General features: G+C 39.2%; 1 protein-coding gene across 1 annotated transcript; it reads right to left on the bottom strand.

The window, feature by feature from the left end:
• LOC146474019 (mannan-binding lectin serine protease 1-like) lies at positions 1 to 18,877 on the bottom strand. The gene is made up of 11 exons (XM_085118013.1): positions 18,718 to 18,877; positions 18,534 to 18,586; positions 12,159 to 12,536; positions 11,359 to 11,481; positions 9,083 to 9,225; positions 6,628 to 6,829; positions 6,118 to 6,291; positions 5,244 to 5,420; positions 4,504 to 4,671; positions 3,225 to 3,474; positions 1 to 2,280 (listed from the first exon to the last, which is right to left on the bottom strand). The coding sequence occupies exons 1-11, from the start codon at positions 18,729 to 18,731 to the stop codon at positions 1,890 to 1,892; spliced, it is 2,073 nt and encodes a 690-aa protein (XP_084974139.1). The 5' UTR covers positions 18,732 to 18,877; the 3' UTR covers positions 1 to 1,889.
• Between the last annotated feature and the right edge of the window lie 6,946 nt (positions 18,878 to 25,823).

Below are 25,823 nucleotides of genomic sequence, written 5' to 3'. Positions count from 1 at the left end.
TTCTACAAGGAATTTATTAGAGACAACACTACTACAACAGAATGCTTCAAAAACAACAACAACAAACATTTTCTTTTTTTTTTTTTTGCACACGCTTTAAAAAGCTACTAAGTCTTTCCCAGAAAGATATAAATCATTATGGCCCGATACACACTAAAATACGTTTGTTATCCGTATTTTTGTTATTATAAGCTGCCGTGTAGTTGTGTCAGAATAACAAAAGGTTGCTTTTTCTGCCACATTGGCTTAAAAGTTGCAAGCGCAATGTATTCTGTTGCGTGGCGAGAAACGTAGCCAAAAAGAGGTTTGAGAAAGACGAAAAGTTACTATTACTAACAAGCAGAAACAAACAGGATTGGGTTTTTCTGAGTACGTAGTTGACTGACTAGCAAACCAAACCCCCCATACAGTATGAAACTGATTCGAAAAACCCATATAAGAAAACAAAGCCAATTTTACTCTTCATACCGTCAGTACTTTCATATAATGTACAGCAGAAACACATTATTCTGGTGATCGCTGACAATGGCGCAATGATGTTATCCCCTCGCATACTTTTGGACAGCGGACATTGATTTCCATATAATCACGTGATCGCAATTGATAGCAATCGTAGACTATCGAAAACTGTAGGAGATGCAACATGGTCTTATCTTTAGCGGTCGGCTGCGAGCTCATCAGGATCGCAGAATCACAAAAAATCCCAGTGGTCGGGGAAGTTTGTTTTGATCTCAGAATTTTGTTGGTTGATTTGCTGATTATCGTTTGCAATTACATGTATATGGAAACCAAACTTTATTAGCGAGGAGAACTTGTTGAAGGTTATCAACACGTTTAATGATCTCTAGACCTGATTTCTCTTTTTTGAAGATAAACTATGTACGAGGAGAAATTAGATCGGGATTGATCAGTATAGCCATATGATAGGCAATTCAGTCCAGCCCACGAGTCGTAAGAAAGAGCATTCTAATAATCTGACATTCAAATTAACTGCATTTATATACAAAAGCTACAGAAGCAAGACTATGACTACATCTATGAAGCCAAATACTTGGCTTAAAGCAAAATTAAAGATCATATTTTTCCTGGTGAACCAATTAATTTATTAACGATTAACTAATTTCCACTGATATTTGCTACACTCTACAACTATATAAACAAATGTCTGCTTGGTAGACTCGATTTTACTGTTGTGCAATACTGAGATAAAAGAGTTTTAACAAGCGCATTTAAGGATTACGAAAACTTCTTAACTACGCCTTAAGTCTTGGGCCGATTAACATACAGTTGCAAACATTTTTTATGACTAAACCCGGCGTAATTAATCGATGAATTAAAATCGATCATCGGAAAGCTCTCTGATGAATCGCTGTAAACTGATAGCATTAATTAATATCGATTAATACCGACAATCGATCAGTAATGGATAATAGCACTGTGCTTAGTGACCTGGCCTTGGATGTTAAGCGAGGCTACGGGTGACCTTGTTTTGAAACAAACCTTACATAACAAGTCGTTTCTCTTAGGGCACAAAGTTTATGCCTTTTATGCCTTTTAATGTCTTATTTGTAATAATTGCTATTACCCTGTTTTGTTTTGCATGCTGTGTTATGTGATAGCGTGCAATAAAGTTGTTACCGATTCTTTTTTTGTTTACGTCGATTAATTACACCGGAAATGAAACACCAAAGCAATTAAAAGCGGCTAAATGAAAACGCACTTAACTTGAGTGACAGAAAGCCTTTGTCAACAGATACTTTTAGCACATTTGTCGCTAAATATTCATCTAACGCCAACACGATAGAAGGATTAGTTTGCTCTTTAAACGCTACAAAATAATATAGATGTAGTCTATAGTTGTCGAAAAGTTCGCACAATACAGAGGCCCCTTAAAACATGTGCTTGTTAATCCAAGTAAGGAACTCCGTGACGCGGACATACACACCGTACTTGTTTCGTAACCCGCAGCCATGGCTACTCCCCCAGCTCACGACCCCACCCAACACCCATCTCTTAGTCACAGGATCCACGAAGACAAATCCACCCCCAGAGTCCCCTTGACAGGAATCCTTGCCGCCAACAGACTCCCCTGCACACAGCATGAGTGGTGTAACCACGTATCCTTCGTCCTTGAAAGCTTTCTTACAAACATCCTGGGTGATCGTTGGGATGCAGATTTCTTTTAAGGTGTCAGCAAACTGTCCAAAAGAGATCTTGCTTACCTTGTATCCCCAGCCCACCACTCGGCCAAATTTCCCCGGTGTGATAAGGTTCTTCTGCCTGCCATAACAACAAAACAGATGTGATGTTAACGAGGAAAAACATGGAGAAGAGAAGAAAAATAACTCACCCTAATTGTTGCAAAACCATCATGCCGTTTATCCTGCTGCCGCTTATCTCGATCCTGGGTGACCGGAGGAGTGAAGGGAGAGAGGAGGGGGGTGGGGGGGGGGGGGGAGGGAGGGAGTGGAGTTGGCAAAACAAAGTACCGGCCCGAGCTTACATTGATCATTCATAAGGTTCTCAACATAAAAGTAAACGCCTCAAAACTTTGTGACATTTCCAATTTGTGTCCAACAAATTCATCATCATTAATGTCACTTGATTTTCGCATGGGAACAAAATTTTGACGGCCACGTTTTTATTTTCACCTTTTTATGAAGAATTAAAGTTTATCATTGTCACGTTTGCATTGTGGCTTTCGTTATTGGTTCTGGTTATTTCTGAGTCAATTTGGACGGTTTTCTGCAAAAGAAGGCTCATCTAACATGTCGGCTGTGCAAAATAAATGACATAATTTCCACGTCATGTCAAGATATCGTCGAATGTTAGGACTCAAAGGAAAAAGATTCGGACGTACTATATTTCATCTAAATTCCGACGTTGTAGCTTGAATTGAGGTTCTTGAAGCTACACAACTCAGGGAACCAAATGTGCTTGGGGACACAATGTGTTCCCCCTCCCCTGCTTAGCAAACTCAAACAAATCCCGGGCTAATAGGGTAAATCTGACACAACAGCTCTTGCGTAGTGCTAACAACAACACCAATAATCACAGCAGGAATTAAAAAGCAAACAGGAATTCCATCTGATAGGAGCTGGCCAGTTGGCAGATTACCAAACGTTGGTAATGAAATTTGGGACCTCAGAAAATAAATCCATGTCACCTCCGGATTACAAGTTTGTAAGTCAAGATGGAAATCAAAAACAAGTAAATTAACTTACTCTGGACTTTCCGGCAGACAAATAGGCTTAACAAAGCGTGATATTCTGAGTTCATCGTCAAGTTTCAAGAGAGCCAGGTCAGACTCAAACAAGCGAAAATTAAAATTCTTGTGACTTATGATCTGCGCCACTCCCCTCCTCTGCACGTGGCTGGCGTTTAGTTTGCTGATCTGGTGAAGTCCAGCGAATACTTCCAAGGCATCAAGCGTTACGATGTCACCAGTCAGCTTTCCTGTTACGCAGTGAGCAGCTGGGATGAAATAGAATGACAATGACTTAGTGCTGTTAAAGATGTAAGATCGTGTAAAGATGATGGTAAGTGTTAACTGTTAAGCTTGAAAGTGTTAGTTGTTAAGCTTGAAGTGATTTCCATTTGGGCGCCAGGCCAAAGAGGACAAGCCCTAAACACAACTTCTTTCAGGCTACTTTGAACATCTCTTTTTCATATCTCTTGCATGAACTCAAAAAAGGGAGGTAAATAGTTTCAAATCAAAATCTAATTAAAATGTTTACTTAATTTCACTGTAAATTGTTCCAGGGGTCATCATACCGTCAGGCTTCCTTATTTCTTACGAGATCTATTTCCCTTTTTATACCAGCTCCTTTCCTCATAATCCCTACCTAAATTTCTTTAGCCCACCCCACCTCAAAAAAAAACAAAAAAAACAAAAAAAACAAAAACAAAAAAAAACACAAGAAAAACAACAAAAAAAAAAAAACCACTTGACTGTAAAAGTTAAATTTTTAAACCAAAGCACGCCTCAATTGCCCTACTTTCTGGACAGAATATTCATGAAATTTCTGAGCTAGAGCAACTAGTAGCCAAGCTCAAGTGGGTTCGCTCTGACGAAGGGCTAACACTCGAAACGTCAGCACTCAAACCTCTTTGCGGTGGCCAAATTACGTATCAACTCTGTCGACAAAACCAACTAACAATCACGTACAGTGCTCTCGGTGTGTCTCAAGCATGGGCGGCGTACATACAAGTCGCCAAAGGAAGTCAAGCCAAAGCTTCCTTTGGGATGATCTACGCACGTCTTGCAAATGACCGGCTGAAATTTAGTTTGATATGCCGAACGTGTCTAGTGTGGTGATTGTCAACGAAGGGTCGTCAGATTTGGAAAGAAAATCCTCAGACCACTCTTTTCTGTTCCTAAAAAGAGCTCGTTAGGAAGGTGAGTAATGTTAACATCGCAATTTTATTGCCAACATTCGCCAGTCTTTGCACTCACTAAAAACCACCTAATTGGTCAAAAATAGTTGTCGTAAGCTAACTAACCTGTTAGCACCCATCGTTCATTTAACAGACTCCCACCGCACGCGACATTCCCATCCTTCATGATCAGCACGTGCCATGGATAGGCTCCTCTAGACGCGTCTTGACCACCAACAATCCTCTTTCTACAAACATGTTGGCTGTTATTGAAGTTATACACTGATCCACAAGCTATGGATAGATAGACAAAATGCCATCATTAACTATGTTTTTAACATCCCGGAGCACGTAGTACATGTTCTTGTTGGTGACGAGAATTGTCGGATGCGTGACGGGTGATCACGCGCGAATAATCAATTGTTTGGATGGTTGTAAGGGGAACTAAAAGTATGATGTATTTAACAAAAAATAGAACCGCTACTTCATGCAAAATGAGTTCAATTAACGATCATTGTACGTGGTGGTTATAAATTAGACCACTGCCCACGCGATATCCTGCAAGCCTTGCATTCTGAGAACATTCTGGGGGAACTGTAATTTTATTACCGAAGTATTTCTGCGGTCAAAACAAAAAAAAAAAATACAAACTGTTACGGAGCAGCCAATCAAAAAAATTAAATTTATTAGAATTCCCCAGAGTCTCTCCTGGCGACTAGCTGCTGGCTAAAGAGCAGTGAGGACTCTGGGTACGAGATTGTTCTGAGAACAGTTCAGATAGTTTGTAACGGTAACAGTAATGGAGGTAAAAAGGAATACATAATGAAATTTAGTATAATCTTGGCATTGGTGAACGCAGTACTTACTTGCAATACATGTGGGTTGATCGCCAGACCATTTGCCATCGGCTTGGCATTGTCGTGTTCTCTCTCCACGAAGCTCATAATGTCTGTCACACGAGAAACTAACCACTTTCTCGTACGTGAATCCATTTTGATTGATGCTGCCATGACGTGGTCTGCCCGGATGTCCACAATTCACCGCTTTGAGAAGAAAAAATCATAATAATAAAACAAAGCCGGAGAAAGCATCAAGACGAGTTTTTTGGAACAACGGCAGCAAAGAATACACAAAATGTTGACCAGTACACTCAAGTTATTTTTATTCGATATGTTTTGGTTCGCACAGTAGCTTTCCAACTATATGTTGATCTGGTACCCTTAGAAGCGCACTGATGCCCGTAGTAATTTAAGGGAAGCGGTGAAAACTACTATACTCAAACAAGACCCACCAAACCCCAAAATAGATGGTGGCCTCTGGCCTCAAAAGGCGGTGTCTTTATTGCATAGCCACCTCTCTATCCAGCAGTAAAAAATGACAGTGAGATTCAAACCTCACTTTTCTTATTTATCTAGCAATGCTGACTCTTGCTAGCTGAATATTTCTGTGTCAACTCAAATTTTAAAGCCAATAAAATTTTGTCGGTAATGTCCATGAAATAGGTGGTGTCTTCGATAAACCCCCTACCCCAGACAAGGTGGGTCCTCTTTGAACAAACTTGTTTCAAATGACCAGTTCCCTAACATGTTTTTCCTGTGCAAGTATTTATTCCCCAGCTGTCTTCCAGGCAGTGGGAGCATATAGTCACCAGGAGTACAGTACCTCTACTTCAAGAGGCGTTTCATGTGGCCTACGCCCTACCGTCATACGCTCTAGATAACGCGCTGATAATTTACATACGTTTACACGAAGCTGGAGAACCGTCCCAGTGTCCAGTGTTTAGACATTCTCTTATTGCGGAGCCAGTCAGGAGGTAGCCTTCATCGCAGCTAAACTCTACAAGGTCTTTGTAAGTAAAACTGTCTCCTGTAATGTTTCCGTTGTCTGGGGCGGTTAAAACTGGACACTGTATTCCTATTGAAAACAAAACGCTGTAAATAAGAAACGCAGGGCTTCTGGTGCACAATAGATCCTTCTAAGGTGCCTTGAGTAAAGGACATTTCGTCTTTTCAGAGGTGTTTTCGAAATTAAAATTAATTACACCATTCAGCTTATGACTGAAATTACACCAGGATAGAAGTCTTTTTTTTGTTAAAACTCACATTGATGATTACGTAAAATAAGCAATTTGAATACAAGCACCGGTTAAAACAGTTGAAAATCCTTCAACGAATGCCTTGAACACAGTTTACATTGATTGCCATCAGCTTAACTACCATAATATCTTTCCTTATCCTAAAATCAACATACCATGTGTGTCATAAAAGGCTTTGAAACCCTTGTAGTTCCCAGAATCATCTGACACGAACTCGATGTGCATGTAGTTCCCAGATGAAGTGATATTGTGAGGAGGAGTTTTGCCGCACAAAGGACCGAGCTTCCTGTTTTTGCCTGCCGACACTTTCATGTAGTCATAGGGACATCTGACATCGGGGTGGTCTTCTATCTCGAACTAAATAAATAAAAAAACGGCACAACATAATCATTATCAACGCCTTTGCGGAAGTGCTGTTAATTTAAGATTTAACTATTTTAGAATCCTTATTTGAATCCTCGCTCCCTTTGAACATGTATTCATGACTTAATTTTTCTCATGACACAAACATCACCAAACACTTTGCGTCTTCCATGAACTGTTTTGAACTGTAGATTTTTTTACCTTTTTGTCAAGAATTTTAAGTGAATCTTCGTAACTTTTATATCATTGTACCATTAGTTTAAGGATTTCTTCACTGGTTTTGGTTATCTTTCAGTTTGTGGCATCAAGAAATCAAAGAAATCATCTCCAAAATGGCAGCTGTGCAGAACCAACGAAGTTATTCTTACGTGATATAAGCTCCCATTTGCGAATGTCAAAGGAGCGTCTTGGCCGTAATATATAGCCTAGTAATGTAAAGCTAAGTAATTTTTTTAATGTAAATAATACGGCGGGGAGTACTTGTGCTATCTCCCGAGCCAGAGGCTCAAGATAAAGTACTTGACAAAATTGGAATTTTGGACGAGAACCAACAGTAAACTCTACCTACATATGAAACCGAGTCCGGCAATCGAACCCGGGCCACATTGGTGGGGGGCGAGTTCTCTCCCCACTGCTCCTCCCCGAAATGAAACCTCCAGGTTTCATTGGTTTCATTGTTAGAACTTGAAGTTACGACGTTCGTGGTAAAGCAGGAGAGGGAGGGGGATTTTGTGCCCCCTCCCAGGATCAGGAAGTCAAAATGCCCATTCGTCACGTCGGTCCATCTTATCACTGGCCTCTATAAAATGAGCTGTAAGGAGGAGAATTCCTCATTCTCGTGAATAAGGTGATGTGACGGCCGTGCCTCTCTAATATTCCCAGGCAATCATTTCTCTACATTTTCACGGACATATCGTGGCATTGCAGCTTTTACCCAGACACGGTTTGTTTTCGTAATCGGACTACAAGTTGTTGAATTCTGAAGTAATTGGATGAGAAAAATTCCGACGGACTGCTAAGATCACCGACGTCGAGTCAAGCTTAACAGTCCGAGGAATTTTTTAAATCCAATAATTCTTTCCAAACTGGACAAGCTTGCAGTGCTATTACTTGTTAATTACATTGTCAAGCCAGTGCAGGAACGCCAATTTAAATAGTTTCTCTTATTACATAATGACACACTCCACAACATCCAATTTTAAAATTAATCCAATTGTTAAAGTTATCCAAATTACTAACTAATTTGGATCGGAGGGAAATTAAGCAAGTAATACTATGGTTGCCACAATGGGATCTCATCATTGATAATAGTTACATTGTAGGCAGATCATTTTCGACATGTTTACCAATTTCGTTCACGCAGTGACCCTTTCAATCTATATTGGTATGAAAGAGGTTTAAAAAGTGAAGTGATTCAAGACAACCTTAAATGCCACCTTCGTTAATACAGCGTTGGTTCTTTCTCTTTGTTTTAGGTCCGATTTATCCTTTCTTTCATTTCCATTTTTTCGCCACGAAAATGACCTCAGTCAAGGAGTCAGTATTCGCAGCTATTGTAGATACCAGTCATTAGTAAAACAGAATTTCTATGGGAGAAGGCAGAAAGGAGATGGTTGGTTTTCTTTCGAAATGTAGATTCGGTTTAGGCCACTGCCATCTTTTGTTGTTTTTATCGCCAAAATGATAGAATCTATTCTGAGTAAACTCTATTAAACCGTATTAATTTTGGTGATGTAGTTGCTAGGAGACGAAACCATGTCGATTTGTAAACACGTCTGTGAACACTGACTGAATGTAGGATGTCTCGTCCGAGGACAACACTTGAACCCAATTCTATGATGTCAGGTGTTCTATAACGCTCAATTTCCTATAAATTTCTTGGAATATTTGCTCCATCAGATAAGAGATTTGACCATCTTCAGTTGTTTCCCTAGTTCCCTTACTATTGTGCATTAAGCATCGAAGCCCGGACACTTATGCCAGCCGGCATGTTCAAGAACAAAGACTTTCAGTGATAAATGTCACAGCTCTTAACAACAATAATTTCGGAATCTGTTAAACTTGGAAAATTAAAAAAATTAAATTAAAAACAAATAAATTCATACGATTTTTTAGAAACCCTCTGCAGGTGTGTGGGACTATGTGTTGGACTTTTGGGAGGGACTTGTTTTTCAAAGTAGAAATGAAATACTTTTGTACGGTAAAATAGAAGTGTTGGCAAGTGTGATGGCAAGCCCTGTACTGTACCTCAAGAAAGGTCAAGGTTATCTGGTATCCTCTATCCACAGATATTGTCCAGTCACATTTGGCGTTTTCCGGGTAGCGGCTTGGGTATTCTGGGGAAGTTATTAAACCTCTTCTCTCGGTGAACTGTTGGTTATCGCAGACAACTGGCAAAAGAAAAAGTTAGAGAAATTGGTGAGGAATAGAAAAGACCTGATCATTTTTTTTTACATTAAAGCAAACTCCACCAAACTTTGTATTTCCTTAAAATAAATCTGGCAACAACTTGTTATAACACTTATTGTTCACTTGAATTGATGTTTCCATGGCAGCAAGATTTTGACCACAATGTTTTTTGGAAATTTGAATTGCTTTGATATATTAAACTTTGTTGTTGTACCTTTTACATGTTCTTTCCATTTCAGCATTTCATTAAAGGCCGAGGTTCACGGTCAAGCGCATGCGCGAGCTGACCGGCTCAAAAATAAATTGTACGGGTCGACACTAAATTCGATGCGAGCTTGTGGTGGAACAATCTGTTGAAATCGCGCCCGAATTTCAAGTTGGATCATCCGCTCTTCGTTCTTCACTTTTTATAATCTTACTTTCCTGTTGTAAATATAAGTTCGATTTTTGTAAGGTTAAAAGTGTTTTAGCATCCGAAAACGACATTTTTGTCGATGGATCGTCAAAGGAGACGTCGCGGCCGACCGGCGACGGGACGTTCTGTGGACTCTCTGGAAGCACAGAAGTTAAAGCGGACAGAGTGGAAAGGATGTAGAAATCCTGTGTGGTTATTAAGATACGTCCACCAAACGTGGAAAATTGGTAAAGGGATAAGTCTGATTAAAATGGACAACGATTTTGCGGCACGTCTGCTTTCGCTGAAAATAGCAAAGGTCACCAACTGGCTTTTGATGAACTCGCAATGATTTTCTAGATTTCAATCGTACTGTTTGTTCATATGGAAGTCAACTGTCAAAAACGGAGAATTTGACGGACAAACAGCATCAAACATCAGTGTTTTGCTTTGGATGGAAAAAAATTGTACAACACTGAGACGCGAAGCGAATAAATATGTGATCAAATGTGCGAGTTAGTTGTAGTCGTCTATTAGCGGGCTCGAATAGCGGGCAGTAGAAAAAAAAAAAAACCCAAAAGATTTGCAGCAAACTACAAAATCTATTGTAAGGTATTCATTTATCAATAAAATTATGGTCATTGCGAATGGCAAACGCAGTTTTGATTTGCCACCATGGCAGAGTTTCCTCAAATGCATTCCAGCATCTCGGAAGGACGCTCGTGTTGTTGTTACTAAACGGTCGCATCGCTTCTTGAAGCTTGCGGATTTCTCGTTCTTCGCCTTCTCGCTGGTCTAATAAAATCAGGCTATCGAACGAACACACTATAGTAAGTTTATCACTGAATGCTGATGAAATACTGGATTTTTAAACTTAAAAGTATATAAGTTTGAGGGAGCTTCTCGAACCGCGCGTAACAAAAAAAGGCCGATGCCGCGAGATATCGACATTGTACTAAAATAAAACCGTATACGTTCGCATAAGTTCATAAGTTCTGGCATTTCTTGAATGTCATGGGACATGCACGAAGTCTCTTTCTGAAACGTGACCGAAACACTGGCCGGTCAGTTTTATTTTTATGCCAGCAAGTTTTAAGACTTGGCCGCCGTATCCCGCCGGTGTTGTGTACTCGCTTCTAATTGGTCCAAAAACAATTGGCTTGACAGCGCTTACGTTATCGCTCGCACATGCGCCGAACCGTGAAACTCTCCCTCTAAAGGGTCTGATAAACCTGGGCGGTTTTCTGAGGTTTTTGGAGAAATCAAGTAATCCAAGATGGTGGTTGTTCACAATAAACGACATTCTGATGTCACCGTCCCATTTTAAGAGGACCTCGAAGTAAACAGTTTGCGACGTCCTATATACCTTAACTCTAACCCTAACCTTTTAATGCCATAGTATCAATGTTCTTGAAAGGTTTGCATACATTTGATTTATTTTCAGGCCAGGTTTGAAAATTGGAAAAATTAGTGAACGACTAGTTTATGATATCTGCTCTAGTTTAAGCATTATTAAATCGACACTTTGGCGCCTTCCTTTAATCGTTCTTTCACGCTACGCAATCACCAATAACCGTAACACTAACCCTAATCCTAACCTAACCAAAACTAGTGCTAATTGTAACCTATTTTTATTGTTAAAGCAACACAAGTCAGAAGCGAAAATGAAAAAGGAAATGGAATAAAAGACTCCAAAGCATAAGCAAACAAAACCGCTTACTGTGACAAGACTTCCTATCTGGTTGTAGTTTGTAACCCTCTCGACAGGAACAATAGTGACCTCCAATATAATTATGGCAGTAATGGTCACAGTCCCCATTGCTTTTTCTACACTCATCCTCATCTATAAAAAAAATTATATTAGTAAACAAATGAATAACAAAAGCAAAGTTACAAAATAATGCAAACCTTTTCCTGATGTCTGAATATCCTGGACAAAGTTCTTCTGTTTCCGAAGCCAACAAAATTGAGGAATGAACGAACGAACGAATAATCGATCAAATGAACTAGACGGACACTTGGACCTTTGGGTGGCTCGTTTGATTGATCGAAGGATGGACGAATGGATGGACTGACTGGCTGGCTAGAAGATCGGATGGATGGAGAGATGGAGGAGCGGACTCACGAATGGATGGACGGACGGAACGAGAGAGGGAGGGAGGGAGGGAGGGAGGGAGGGAGGGAGGGAGGGAGGGAGGGAGGGAAGGAAAGATGCATAGATGGGTGGATGGAAGGAAGGATGGAGGGAGGAAGGGACAGAAGGACGGACGAATGGATGTATGGAAGGGCGGAGGGAAGGATCGATGAATGAAGGACGAATAGAGGGAATGAATGAATGAATGAATGAACGAACGAGCAAAGGAGGGAAGGAAGGAAGGAAGGAAGGAAGGAAGGAAGGAAGGAAGGAAGGAAGGAAGGAAGGAAGGAAGGAAGGAAGGAAGGAAGAGGAAGGAAAGGAATGATAGATGACTGGATAGGTGGAGGGCTGAGTCTGAGTCTGACTGACTAATCTGAACTTACCAACAGCTATGTAATGCGCTCTAAAACCAGAGTAGGGTTCCTCGTTAGAGTAATCCGAGTGAAACGTAAGGATGCATTCATTGGTAGGTGATATCGAATATTCCTGTGGGAGTCTGCCGTGACCTGTGTTCTTGTTCTTATTCTTGGTGCCGCAAAATTTCCCCAAGGTACTATTCCCAGAACGCAAAGAGATCCAGTCATAATCACACTTGAAGAAATACTCTATGTCAAACACTGTGAATCGTATCTTAATTCGATGGCCCACTGGAACGGTTATGTTCCACACACAGTGTAAATTGTCGGGGTACGTGTCAGGAAAGTTTGGGGACTGGATCACACCAAAAAGGCCATGACGATTTCCACCACAGCTCCGTGAGTCTAAAATGAAAAGATTTAATAATTTTAGCTCTTGTTCTAAACAAAAGAGCAAATCTTTTTTATTCTCAGCATCAAATTAACTTTGAGGAAAGAAAGCCCCATGTGCGAAAGCAGTTGTCTTAATTTTTGAGACCGACGACGAACTCAAAGGAAAGTAAATTTACAAACGGCAGATTAACGGAAGATTTCAAAACTTATGAGGATTAAATTATAGTCTAAAATAGCTAAATATCGATGGCACAACAGAGACCAGTAAAAAAATGATTTGAATGTGTAAGGCCTTCCTACAAAATTACATATTATCAATGTGTTGCCTGTCAAAATGAGCGTTCCATTTTTGTTCGAAACTGAAGCGGGATGAGGTAACCGTCCTCTTGTTAGCTGGTTATAATGCGTGTCGATATACATCTGTGCAGTTTTTGTAGTCGATGGTAGTCTGACTAAATAAAATCTTATTTATCTCAAGGTTTGTTTCAGAAAGTTTCTAAATCTTTTCTTTCACGCTCATTCTTTAGTTACAGTTTTTTATTCTTGTAGATCCCGTCTTCTTTGCTGTTGCTTTGTCAGGTATGATGTGGCTCAGTATCAAAGTCTTATCAATGGCCCTCTGTTATAATCATGCGCACTTTTTGTTTCAAACCCTGAAAGCAAAGCTGTCTAAATTCCTAGCGACATACAACTTTTGTTTAGTAGGCGATAATTAAGTTCGGACGGCGAGTAGTCACCCTTCCAATACCAATAGTTCAAAGCAAATTTAGGCCCCTAAAACACAAAGGACCGGTCTAGGGATCGCCCATAAGGTGAGAGTTACAAATTTGAAATGTTAACCAACACAGTTGCATGTCAGTATTTTCCGGAGTTGGTTGCAAACTGAAAGATTTACCGGGTTGAAAACAAGATCACTACCAAAGTCGTCTTAATCCAGAGGAAACGCACATTAGCTGGGTAATTAAATAGCCACAGTAATGCTATTTCGTGATATTAGAGTATTGGCTGGGATAACCAAATTATATTTTTTAAGTCTTGTATCAATTCAGTGATGTTCAAACAATCGCAGAGTCGGTATAGATTTACAGCGGTTACCAATAACACGCGACCTTCGGCATTCAAAGGAGTCGGATAAAGTTGCGTTTTGTGGACGTCAATCAAACAAAAGCCGTTGAAATTATTTTGAATTCTGACCAGATTCCAAGGTAACCCGGCAAGAAACTAAGAATTTTACCTCGCTAAGAGAAGGTAAACTTTATTTCAATTGATTCTCGAGCCAGATCAAGTGCAAATAAAAGGTATTTTTGAATTAAAAATTTCAATTTTCACTGCACGTGATAATTTGCTCACTTGCACGCATCGCTGATTTAATTAACAGGTGTAGCGATTTCAAATGTTTCATAAAAAAATACGGCTTCGTCTAAACAATGCTCATTTTTTCAAGATAACCTGGCTTGAAAATCAACTTTCATTAAGTTTATTATCCGTCAGCGGATAAAACTGTCAATTTTTTAGTTCTGTTGCCTTGAAATGTTCTCAGAATTCAAAATAATTTCAACGGCTTTTCTATGATTGACGTCCACCAAAACGCAACTTTATCGGAGTCTTTTGAAGGCGATAGGTCGCGTGTTATTGGTAACCGCTGTAAGAGTACAGTGTTTTTTACAGTTTCAGAATCCAGTGTCGAAAACCTTTGCTGAAAGAAATATCCGTGTACTCGAATTAGATAAGGAAATCCAGGATTAATCACAACCCTTTGTTATAACGGTATGGGTTTCATAGTCCAGTGTTATTCAGTCCGGCAAAAGCGAGCTCAGCAAATGTATTAGTGAGCCCCGAAAGATTATCAGCACAGCATCTTATTTCAATAAGTTCACAATGCATTATCATGCAAGCGTACGGGACGAATGATATGAAGAAAAATGATAATCAAAAAGAAACTGATGTCGTTTAATATTGAATCGCATCCTGCCGTCTGGCTGAGTACCTGATGATGATGGAGCCCATTTCAGATGACTGCGAGGGCTGCATGAAACGCAAACAGTTGATGACAAAATCGTTGACATTTCAACAGCAGGTCAAGGCGATTCCGTCTAGAGACTTAAAGCATTTGTTTGTTCGTGGCGGAGAATTGGGTGTGGGACTATGAAACCTGAGTTTAGCGCCTATGAAATGCTCTTAAAGTAAAGCTTTTAGCAAGAACTTCTTGGTTATAATTTGATACGATTGTATGTCGCCTACTTGCCGAGTCACCAAGCGGGCAGAGATTGTCTACTAACGCATAGGCTCAGTGATCGGTCAACTAACCGCTCTCAGAATCAATTACTAGTTTTCGTTAAATGAAATACAACTGGCGCACAATGGTAGCACATCACTTTCACAAAGAATATAATTAACATCTGAAGGAGTGTGACCCCGGGTATGAAGGACCCATATTTCCAAGGAAATTGCTGTGTCATTATAGTTTGAACTGACCTATCTTCTAACCAACTAACTTACCCAATCAATCATGAAAACGACAATTTTTCCACTGCACGATTCCCTGTATATCAAATTCACAGACTAGTTAGGCTCCCAACGCGTAGTTTAACCTTTTCACTCCGAAATCCGTCTTAACAGATACTGTAAGACAAGCAGCGCCATAGCCGGAAAAGTACGCTAAGGGCTTTCATCTTAGAACTGCAGTCACACACTAAGGCATTGTTCCATAGACGTGGTAACGTTACAGCTAAATTAAATGACTAAAGGTTGGGTTGTGGAGGTCTATTAAAACTCTAAAGAAGTTGGGCTTCAAAATGGATAAAAATAGATGTTTAATTACGTACAAAAATACGAGAAAAAGTATCCTTCTTGCGAGAAAAAAGTTTCAGATGTTGGAAATGCCAATTGTATCCCATGAATTCTCTCTCTTATATCAACCACTTTCAGTTGTTTTCTGTCTGTTCCCTTGGAACTAGCGATGCGGATTTTTTTCTTTTTTGCCATGTCCTGTCTATTTGCGTTTCACCGATTTCCACATAGCGGCTAAAAGATTTATAAATTGATCAGTACATCCGGGGGATTAAGATACGCAAGGATGTCTCGCATGAAACGAACTCGTTTTAGACTAGAACTGAGAGAATATTCACGACCATCAGGCTAGGTGTGATGTGATTTAAATTCGTTTTTTCTTGATTGGGAGATTTAATGATCAAGTCTTCCGGTGCCTGGATTTCGAACGACATCAGTAGAAGCCTCGAGAAACCTCCAGTACCCACTAGCTGAACTTTCCGAACGTGATAATACCAATAAACCAGCCGGATGCTAAATGTACAAAGGAAACACCTTCGAAAACAAACTCCGGAAAAGGAACAGTGTTTACTGAGAGGATTTGCACCTTTACAAAAACATAACACCTACGGGTAATTAAAGTAATAGAGTGGTGTGATGTATTGACAGTACCTCCTTGGTAAGTGACTGTCATCACGGGAAGTCCAGGAATTAAAAGTAAAAAAACTTCGGCTTACTTTGTCAATGCTGAATTCATTGTAATGTTCTATCTACTTTAAACTGAATCGAACATTTTGGACCAAGAACCAACATTCTCAGAAAGGACATAACTTCTCAGCTATAAGCTCGCTCGGCAGCTGAGCCTTGCTCTGAGTCTGAGCAGTTGCATTATAAAGAACGACTCGTTAGAGCTTAATCCTTGCAGTGACGTGCTGAAGGAATACCCCTGAATACCCAAATCAGGGGCCAGGATAATTCCACTTTCACCGCCGTATAATCTACTTACTTGAGAAATATGGCTCAAATAAAACAAGTGTTGCCTTTTTTTAAAGCCTGACTAGTAGTCAACCAACTGAAATTGCCAAAAACTGGCAACAATCGTGTTGCAAAAATTAGACAAGACTGGATACCGAAAAAAAAAAAATCCGCGCAAATAAAAAAAAAAATTCAAGAATTCATCTATTCCTGGAAGACAGTTTTCTGTAAACAAACTTGATTCGAAGGTCACGATTAACCTGATCCTAGTTAACAAACAGGTTGAGCCAATTGAAAGCTTAACTATTCTGAGAGAAAACAGCTAAGCAATCACTGTATTAATTTTCACTTTGAATCCTTTGTTTCAGTCATCTCTTGTTTTGAACAGAGGTATATTTAGCCTGCATAATTAACAATCGTTTATTTGGCCAAGCGCGAGACGCGCCTGTTTTACAGGTTACCTAACACTAGGCGCTGTTAGCATTTAAAATCATAATCGCAGCATAGCTAGGCCAAGCGCTGAAATATCTCTCGGACGTGATTAATTAATTAACAATTAACGATGCTTTGATGCAGCACCGGTGCCGCTCCGCGCCAACTCAAAGTCATTTCACTAAGCTTTACTACGTGTAAAGTGGCTTTGGTGAATCACGCTGAGTTGAGGTCAAGACACCGGCCAAAAATAACATTTCAAGAGAAAACTTGGTTTGGAGACAAAAGGATGCTAATGAACGGCGTCTAAGATTTATTTTGCTCAACTAACAGATGCGTCTCCAATTTCCTATTATGGGTATTTTTTTTTCTTTCTTACACAGTTTTATATTTCTTGCGCAACTTAAAACATTGTTCGTAACAACGGAAAATTAGAAAAGACAATCGGTCCAAAACAAAACAGGAAAACGCTGTTTTCTTTTTGCAAACATCTCGATTTTATCTCCTGCTTATTTGTGTTTATACACCATCTATTCTAGGCAGTGATAACGCTGTCATGGTTTATAAACAGGGCGAACACGGTTATCGTGCCATATATCACTCCTCCAATTTTCAAAACTGTCGTCTCTAAAGACCAGATTAGTGTAATGTAAGAGTGTAGGAGATTCATTCTCTGATCGAAGACCCGCCCAAGTTATAGGGAGAACTACTCCATAATCCTACTTTTTGATTTAGCGGCTTACAGCCAAACAACTCATTCTTCGTAGCGGAAACAGGTATCCCTAATAACAATCATACCAGCGTCTTTAATAAAACCGCAGCTGACAGCAGCGCTCTCAAAACTGAACAAGCAAGACATCCAGCCCCAGAACGACTTCCGGTCACTCGATGGGTGATTACAAATCGCAGCACTTTTCAATCATGTAAAATGAGGAAAGGCATAGATTGCTAAAGGCTTTTAACGTTAATTGTATTGAACGGAGTGCTCAGATCTTTACAAGGTCTAGACTCTGGATGGTGAAACTTAATCTGAACTGTTGAAGCTTCTCTATAACTTTGGCGCCAAGCTGGGAGGAAGTAGGGCAACAGCATGATGCCAGCAGAGATAATAATAAATATGATGAATCTATTTAGAAACGATGTTATTTCTACCGAAAGAATCAGCGATGGAACAGAAAACGGCCAAGTGATATTTCAAACGCTATTTCTAACTGAATTACCAGATGTGAGTGAAATGAACGGTCCTAGATCCTTTATTGGGTAGCGTTGGGTAGTATCAGCGTTTCCTGTCGGATTGAATCTGACGAAGTCATGAATTCTTATTTTTGTAAACAAATGTGTAGGGCTGATGGGTATTTTGAGAAGACATCAGGCGACAATCATCTCGACCGCAATCTTTGTATCTCACAAAAACATAGAAAAAGACTGAAATATTCGTGTGACTAGACAAGTAGACGTTAGTTAGCTGTGTGCGCAGTGTACCACGCAAATCGATCCATTTCGCCATTCCCCCTGTATCCATTGTAAACTGTGGTGTGCTATTAGCTGTTATACCAACAGTTGATGTGAACTAATTAATAAATCCGGATAAATAAAAAGAAATTACAGAAGACAAGCCCAAAACTAAACACGAGGCATATGCATGAATAGAAATCTTCTGTACTTTAGTCTGTTAATTTTTGACCTTCGTTTGAAGCACGAGACCCAAGGCAGTCAACTTCCTTTCAGCATGAACAACATGTTCCAACTGAAAACGTTTCGCATACCACAGAATTGAGTTATCACACAGGCAACATTAAACGATATTTAATACAGGTAAAACACTTACGTTACCTGAATAGCAAATGGCTTTAGCAACTATCAGAAGCAGGACACACTCCAGAAATCTATGATACACATGTGATTCAAACCAGTCAGTTGAACTTGACACATAAAACCAAAATCAAACAGAAAAACAGCGAGAAAGAAACGAAAACCAATTGCTTAAGGGAAAACCCCAAGCTGTAAGTGAACATACCTGAGAAAAGCCATAGTTATGAACTCAAAGCTCCGTCATGAATGGGACGCGTAAAGGAAGAAAGCGTGTGATAGTACGAGCTGACGATAATTCCACTCTCTGGCACGCGCCCATCGCTACTAAGCTTTTATTCATTGTTCGATTGATTGACATCTGTCATTAAGATGACATTTCAAAATCAATGAACGTCTCGAAATCCAGTAACCCGTAGACACAGCGATCATGAGATGTAAAGTGATCGCTAGTACGCCCACGCATATAACAGTAACAGCGACGCGGCGCGGAACAAAATGCTTCTGACGAAAAAAGCGCGAAAACTTTAATAAACAGAAATCCGCAAAGGAGTGTGGTTTTCCCGCCAAAAGTTTAACAGTTTTGACTGATCTGCAAGAGATTCCCCTGGGATCGGATTCACCCTTCCGTGACAAACGCTAGAACTTTTAATTCGTACTGAGCAGCCCCGGGGAGCATTCCAAAGAACTCTGGCAACAGTTCTCGATGAAATGGAGAAGCATGAAGGTAGTCTAACATGTTCCGTCCATACTTTGAGGTAGTAGGTGAAAGGCCTACAGAAACTGAGTTCCCGCGCATCCAATGTTCAAGTTTCACTTTAGCGCAGCCGAGACCTACTACTAGCGAACCTGGGACAGGCTTTAACGAGCAATAAACTTCCTATCACGTTATAGGATACAATAATTGAGTTTCTTTATTCGCCTTCTTTCATTCAAACATATACATCATAATCATATACATGTAGTATCGGATAAGGCAGGAGATCCAGCAAGCTCTAATGAGCTTTTTAAAAGATCTCCGCAGTATTAACACAATTTACTAAGACTAATTACAGAAGGCGGACTAATGACAAGTAAACTAATTACATTGTAGGTATCATTTTACTAATTAACCATATTTGTTCTACTATTAATTACACGGCTGATTTTGAATATATAATTTTAAGCCTTTTTTAAAACGATCAAAAGAATCAATGTTCTTGATATCATCAGGTAGACTGTTCCACATAGTTGCTCCTTTACACCTGAGAGAAAATTTTGCATAATTTGTTCTTTTAAATTCAACATGTATTTTTGTCGCGGATCGTGTATTATAAGAATGTATGCTTTCATTGTTGGTAAAAAAATTTGTGAAATATGCTGGAAGATTACCGTGGTAATACCAATACATGAAAATCCCAGTTAAATATATGTTTAATTCATAGATATCGAGTATATTTAAAGACTTGAACAGATGTCTCGAGTCATCTGTATAATTTGAGAAAGTGATAATTCTAACAATTTTCTTCTGTAACATGAAAATAGACTTTAGCCTGGTAGAATAGGTATTTGCCCAAATAACATTGCAATATATTAAATATGGATAAATCATGGTGTTATAAAGTGTTAAGAGTAATTTGAGGGATAAATAATGTCTTGCTTTTGCCGTTATGCCGACCATTTTTGAGACTTTCGTTGCAATATGATTAATATGATATTTCCACGAGAGTTCTTCATCAATGATTATTCCCAAGAATTTAGTATACTTGACTTTTTCAATGGGGTTTTCATTTAAAATTACATGTGCATTATAATTTAGCCTCTTTTTCCTAGTTTTGAATATCATTAAATGTGTTTTATTTACATTAAGTGATAACTTGTTGGCAGTTAACCACAATGCTACCTTTTTTAGTTCTTCATTCATAATTCTGATAAGAGTTTCTAGATCATGATGAATCAGGAATAAGTTTGTGTCATCTGCAAATAGTATAAAAGATAATATTTGGGAGCATTTGGATATATCATTGATGTAGATTAGAAACAAAAGAGGCCCCAGCACAGAGCCTTGAGGCACTCCACAACTGATTGTTAAGCTATCTGATTTTGTTGTTTTATATTTAACAGCTTGTTTTCGAAACTGTAGATAATTTTTAAACCATTCCAGCACTATTCCTCTTATTCCATAGTGTTCTAGTTTATGCAACAAGATAGCATGATTCACTGTGTCAAATGCTTTAGACAGATCTAAAAATACACCCATCGTGTATTGATTGTTTTCAATTGCATTTGTTATCTTAGTTACTAGTTCCAATATTGCATGATTTGTTGAATGCTTTTTACGGAAGCCATACTGATGTTCGTTTAGAATATTATGTTTGTCTAGGAACTTTATGATTCTCTTATACATCAACTTTTCTAATATTTTTGAAAAACATGGGAGCACGGAAATGGGTCTATAGTTTGAAAATGATTCCTTATCATTTGTTTTAAATACTGGTGTAACAATTGCCATTTTAAATTCATTAGGGATGATTCCTGTCAGAAAGGTTTGGTTAAAAATGTATGTTAGTGGCTTCACTACGTTATCTGAAATTGCTTTTATCACCCTTGGGGACATTTCATCATAGCCACCTGATTTATTGACGTTCAATTGATTAAATTCTATCTTAACTTCATTTTCCGTAATAGGGTCTAGAAATATTGAATCCTGATTATTCGCAGGTAAATAGTAGCTAAAATTCACGTTGCTTGGTGGTATTTTTTCAGCTAATTTAGGTCCTACATTAACAAAGTATTCATTAAAGTTATTTGCTATTTCGTTAGGATCGGTAATTATGTTACCATCCTTCATAAAATTGTCTGGTAATTCTGAACTTGATTTATTTTTATTAGTTATCTCATTTATTAGTTTCCATGTTTGTCTTATGTTGCCTTGTGATTCTTGAAATTTGCCGTTGTAATACGATTTTTTTGCAAGTCTTTTAATTTTGTTAAATTTGTTTCGATAGGTTTTGTAATTTTTTTCATTTGTATTGTTTGGGTTATTAATGAATCTTTTATATAGTTTATTTTTAAGTTTCCTCGAGGCCAGAATTTCTTTTGTGATCCACGGGGTTTGATATGACTTCTTAAAACTAATTTTTCGTCTCATTAGTGGTACTGTTTCATCAAATGCATTATACAATATTTTATAAAATGTAGTGTAGGCGTACTGTGGGTTTGCTTCTCTGTATACTTCTTTCCAGTTTTCACATTTTAGTTTTTGATTTAAGAGTTTGAGAGTTTCACTTGTTATCTTTCTATATTTTGTTTCTTTGATTGGGGTCGTGTTAGTATTAGTTATGGTAGTCGCTATTTGAAAAATAGGTAGGTGATCAGAGATATCTGTTAATAGTAGACCAGTAGTAAAATTATCTTCAAAGCTATTAACAAAAATGTTATCTATTAGTGTTGCACTTGTGCTTGTTATTCTAGTGGGTCTTGAAATGAGTGGGTAAAAAGACGATGAAAACATGTAATTTATAATATCATTTGAATGTCGATTTTCCTCAACTTTAAGCAGGTCAGAATTTATGTCTCCCATAAGGAAACACTTCTTTTTCTGGGAATCCAATTTCTGAAGTAATTGTAATAAGCTTTCCTTAAACTGATCTAAATTATTATTTGGAGGTCTATAAATTACTCCTACAAGTATATTGTCTGGTCTTGCCAGCTCAATAAATTGTGATTCTATTACATCATCTATGTTAATCGAGAGGTCATGTCGTTCACGGTACTGGTAGGATTGCTTTACATATAATCCCACACCACCGCCAATTTTATGATTGCGTACCCTTCCCACAAAGCTGTATTGATATAATGGGAAATCATTCACATTGTTGCTATTTAACCATGTTTCTGTTAAACCTATCACCGAAAATTTGTGATCTAAGGAATCAAGGTATTCAACAAAATCAGCATGCTTATTTGTAATGCTTCTTATGTTGCAATGTAAAATCGAAAAATTTGTCTCATTGGTAGTTCGTAACAATTTTTTGAACTTATCTTCATCATAGTAATCACAATTATCAATATGATGTATGATGTGATTGTAGTAATTATTATCCGGGTCTAGATTAGTGTCCATTGTTAGATATGGTTTTCCCCGATCATCAATTGAAAAGGGGTTAAAGGTTAACTGTTTAAGTTTCGCAATATCATGGTCGTTTAGTTTGAGGTTTGACTGCTTGATTATGTTTTGAAATTGATCATCATGTAAATTACAGAAAGGAAGTTCATTTCCAATATCATTTGAATTCATAAGATTGCTAAAGTAGAAATTATAACATTATAACAGTGCAACAGAGTCGATATAGATTAGGCTTACTCAATGTTCGAAAGGTGATTCCAGCCCCGCAACTCCTGGATGCCTGCGTCGCCACGTTGAATAAATCGAATCTTCCCATTCACAAACCATGCTTTTTCAACTGAACTTTTGTCCTTCAACTTCTTTAATCGTTTAGCGAGATCAGATGCCATGTCTTCCATAATTGCAATACTCTTTCCTTTCAATAGCTTCCGTTTGCTTAGTAACTGCATCTTTGATTTATTGCTGAGAAATTTGATAATGACAGCTGTTGGTTTGTTCTGCGACCTTCTAATTTGCCCAACTCTATGTGCTATTTCTATTTCGTCTTCCTTAATGTCTACTCCTAGTTCTTCCTTTGCCAAGCCAATGATTTTTACTTGCAGATTTTCGTCTTGATTTTCTTCTAGGCCATAGATTCTTATGTTGTTTTTACGCGAATACTGTTCATTTCGTACAGCGTATTCCCAGGTGTCATCGATTTGACCTCGCAGATCTTGTTCCACGTGGTTAAGACTCTCATTGTAATCTTGCTTTAGCTCTGCTAATTCATTTTGTAGAGTTTGGAATCTATCTTCCAGCGCCTTGATCTTTAGCGATACCATATTCTCGATTCTTGTTGCAAATGCTTCAAGTTTCGCATCGAGTATGTTGTTTATGATGGTGGCAATGCGCTGTTCTTGCTGATGAAAAGCATCGTTTTCATCTTCGTTTGGGTCGTTGGCACCCTTTTTCTTTTGCTTCGATAGTGGACTTTCGTTTGGTCGACCTGGTGTCGATATGACATTAACAAAGGCTCGTTTGGTCTGAGTGCTCTTACGGGCAGCCATCTTCTCCGCCATTAAGTATAATTACCAGTACACTAGAAAGGAAAGGAAGTGAGAGATACAATGCCTCGCCTCTGCAAAGGCCTCTTATAAAGGTCGAGAACAGTCGACCAGAAATGGGCGTGTAATCCCTTAAAATTGTTCTTGAGGGGTTAATTTACCTCTCCAAATCGCTGTACAGTTAACAGTCGCTGCAGAATATCATGACATGGAAAATAAACTTTGTACCGAGAAGGATAAACGCAGAGGTGCCAAATAATGCAGTGTAACGTTTGTCTGGAAAAACTCCAAACAGTTCCACAACAAGCTGCGTTAACCACAGTGCTACCGTATTTTCTCCCTCCTAGTCAGGCCACATTCTTTCAGTCCATTGTCGGGCTGAATGCCGCTGTCCAGTAAGGGAACTCGGCTGGCGCTATGAGTTCAGTCAGTCTGCAAACGAAATCGTTACTAACACGTCGCAGGATCACTTGCACGCAGGCAAGCTGCAATGCTGGGCCCCAGAGTTTCTGTTGCGTGATCAGTATTTGCCGCTGCGCTAACACCGAATATTTGTATGAAACTAAGATCGGGAAGCGCTCTTGTCTGCACACTGGTAACAAGCAGATATCATTGCACGTTTTGTAGGTTTTTGAAGCTAGTACATAGTTCATGATGGAAAACTGTTCATGATTTTGCTTGTACCCCAGTCTGACGTATCTGGATTTGGCACGGGCTGAGCCGTAGCGTCTACTTGCATAGGATTATAACCAAAGGCTAAAATTAAATGAGATGACATTGGAGACCGCATATCGCATCCGAGGCCCCCCTCAGTCCCTATTTCCCCATGCAATTTTTCTTGACTTACTGTCAAGGAGGGGGGTGAATAGGTCTACGGATCGGCGGATTTGGTAAATATTTTAGCCCGGATTCTGGATTCAGAGCAAAATTTTAACGGATCTGCGGATCCTATGATCACAGCGGATCGCGGTTTTATCCAGTTTTTGGGCCCGGATTTTGGATTTTGGTGGTTAGGAAGTTCAAGTTTGCTCTTTTTTTCTCGTATCTGCAAGATTTTGTTTCGATACAGACGTTGGTTACATAAATATTTCGTTGATAGTCATCCTCAACGCTAAAACACAATATCACGCAAGGCAACTCCAACAACTGAAGTCGCTTTGTATCTCGCGTATCATCCAACGCGGCAAACAATTTGCGGATTCGGATTTAGTTGATTTTTTGAGCGGATCGACGGATTCAGCCATTAATTTTAGCGGATCGGTGGATTTACATACCCCTATTCACCCCCCTCGTCAAGACTCCTCGGGAGCGAGGGAGGGAAGGGGAACTGAGTTGAGCTACACATATCCCGTGAAATTGCATAAGCTTCTATTCAAAATTTGATGATGTTCTTAAAACTCGGCACAGGCGAAGGCAGAGAGGGAGAGTGGGTCCCGCTAACCATTTCCCAGCTAAATATCCCCAGGAACGTATGAGTACCTGATATGGCGACCATCCCCGTCGTATCACTTGACATTCCCATCCTAGTAACTACTAATGAACTTAATGAGGCCCCGTTTTCTCCAAGCTGTGATGTAGACAGGGGCACCCAACGGCAGTTTTCTCTCAAATCCTTTGAAACGCAATTTTTATGCTATATGGAGTCAACCTCGTTCCAAGGGGCCTTTTCCCTAGCTAGGGAAAAGGCCCCTGGGAACGAGGTTGATCTGGAGTGCCTTTAAAGCTCTGTAGGTTCATTTCAGGCCTCCCTATAATATTTTTATTTGTTCGGTCATTCTAGGGGAACTTGAGTCTTTTCGAAATTACCAGGGCTTTTTTGTCCATTTCCCGAAAACCTTACGTCTTATTTCCTTACCGAAAATCTTAGCTGACCTTTTTTCCGCATCCGAAACGATATTTTTACCTATCCGAAAACACTAGGACTTAAATTTCCCATATCACGAACGTTCGAGGTGAAAATACCCTTAAGAAAATTGTAGGGGATTAAGGACCTTCCGAACAGATAATTTACCGAAACGATCCGTTGGGTGCCCCTGATGTAGAGTCCCCGGAATTAGCTGTGAGTGAAGTGTGGTTAATAATTGACGTGTGACGAAAGAATACTGATGGAATGCAGTTATGTTGGAATATTTTGACCCTAATGTCCCTAATGTTTCACTCCCA

This window comes from Pavona decussata, unplaced genomic scaffold (assembly GCF_977016875.1).
Source record: "Pavona decussata unplaced genomic scaffold, jaPavDecu1.1 SCAFFOLD_92, whole genome shotgun sequence".
In the NCBI taxonomy this organism is placed as follows: domain Eukaryota; kingdom Metazoa; phylum Cnidaria; class Anthozoa; order Scleractinia; family Agariciidae; genus Pavona; species Pavona decussata.
This window is presented reverse-complemented; position numbering and strand designations above follow the sequence as displayed.

Coding starts and splice junctions, on each gene's coding strand:
- LOC146474019 (XM_085118013.1), bottom strand. Junction 12,537..18,533: donor TAAAGCCATTTGCTATTCAG/GTAACGTAAGTG, acceptor TTTTCATTTTAG/ACTCACGGAGCTGTGGTGGA. Junction 4,672..5,243: donor TCAACCCACATGTATTGCAA/GTAAGTACTGCG, acceptor ATCTATCCATAG/CTTGTGGATCAGTGTATAAC.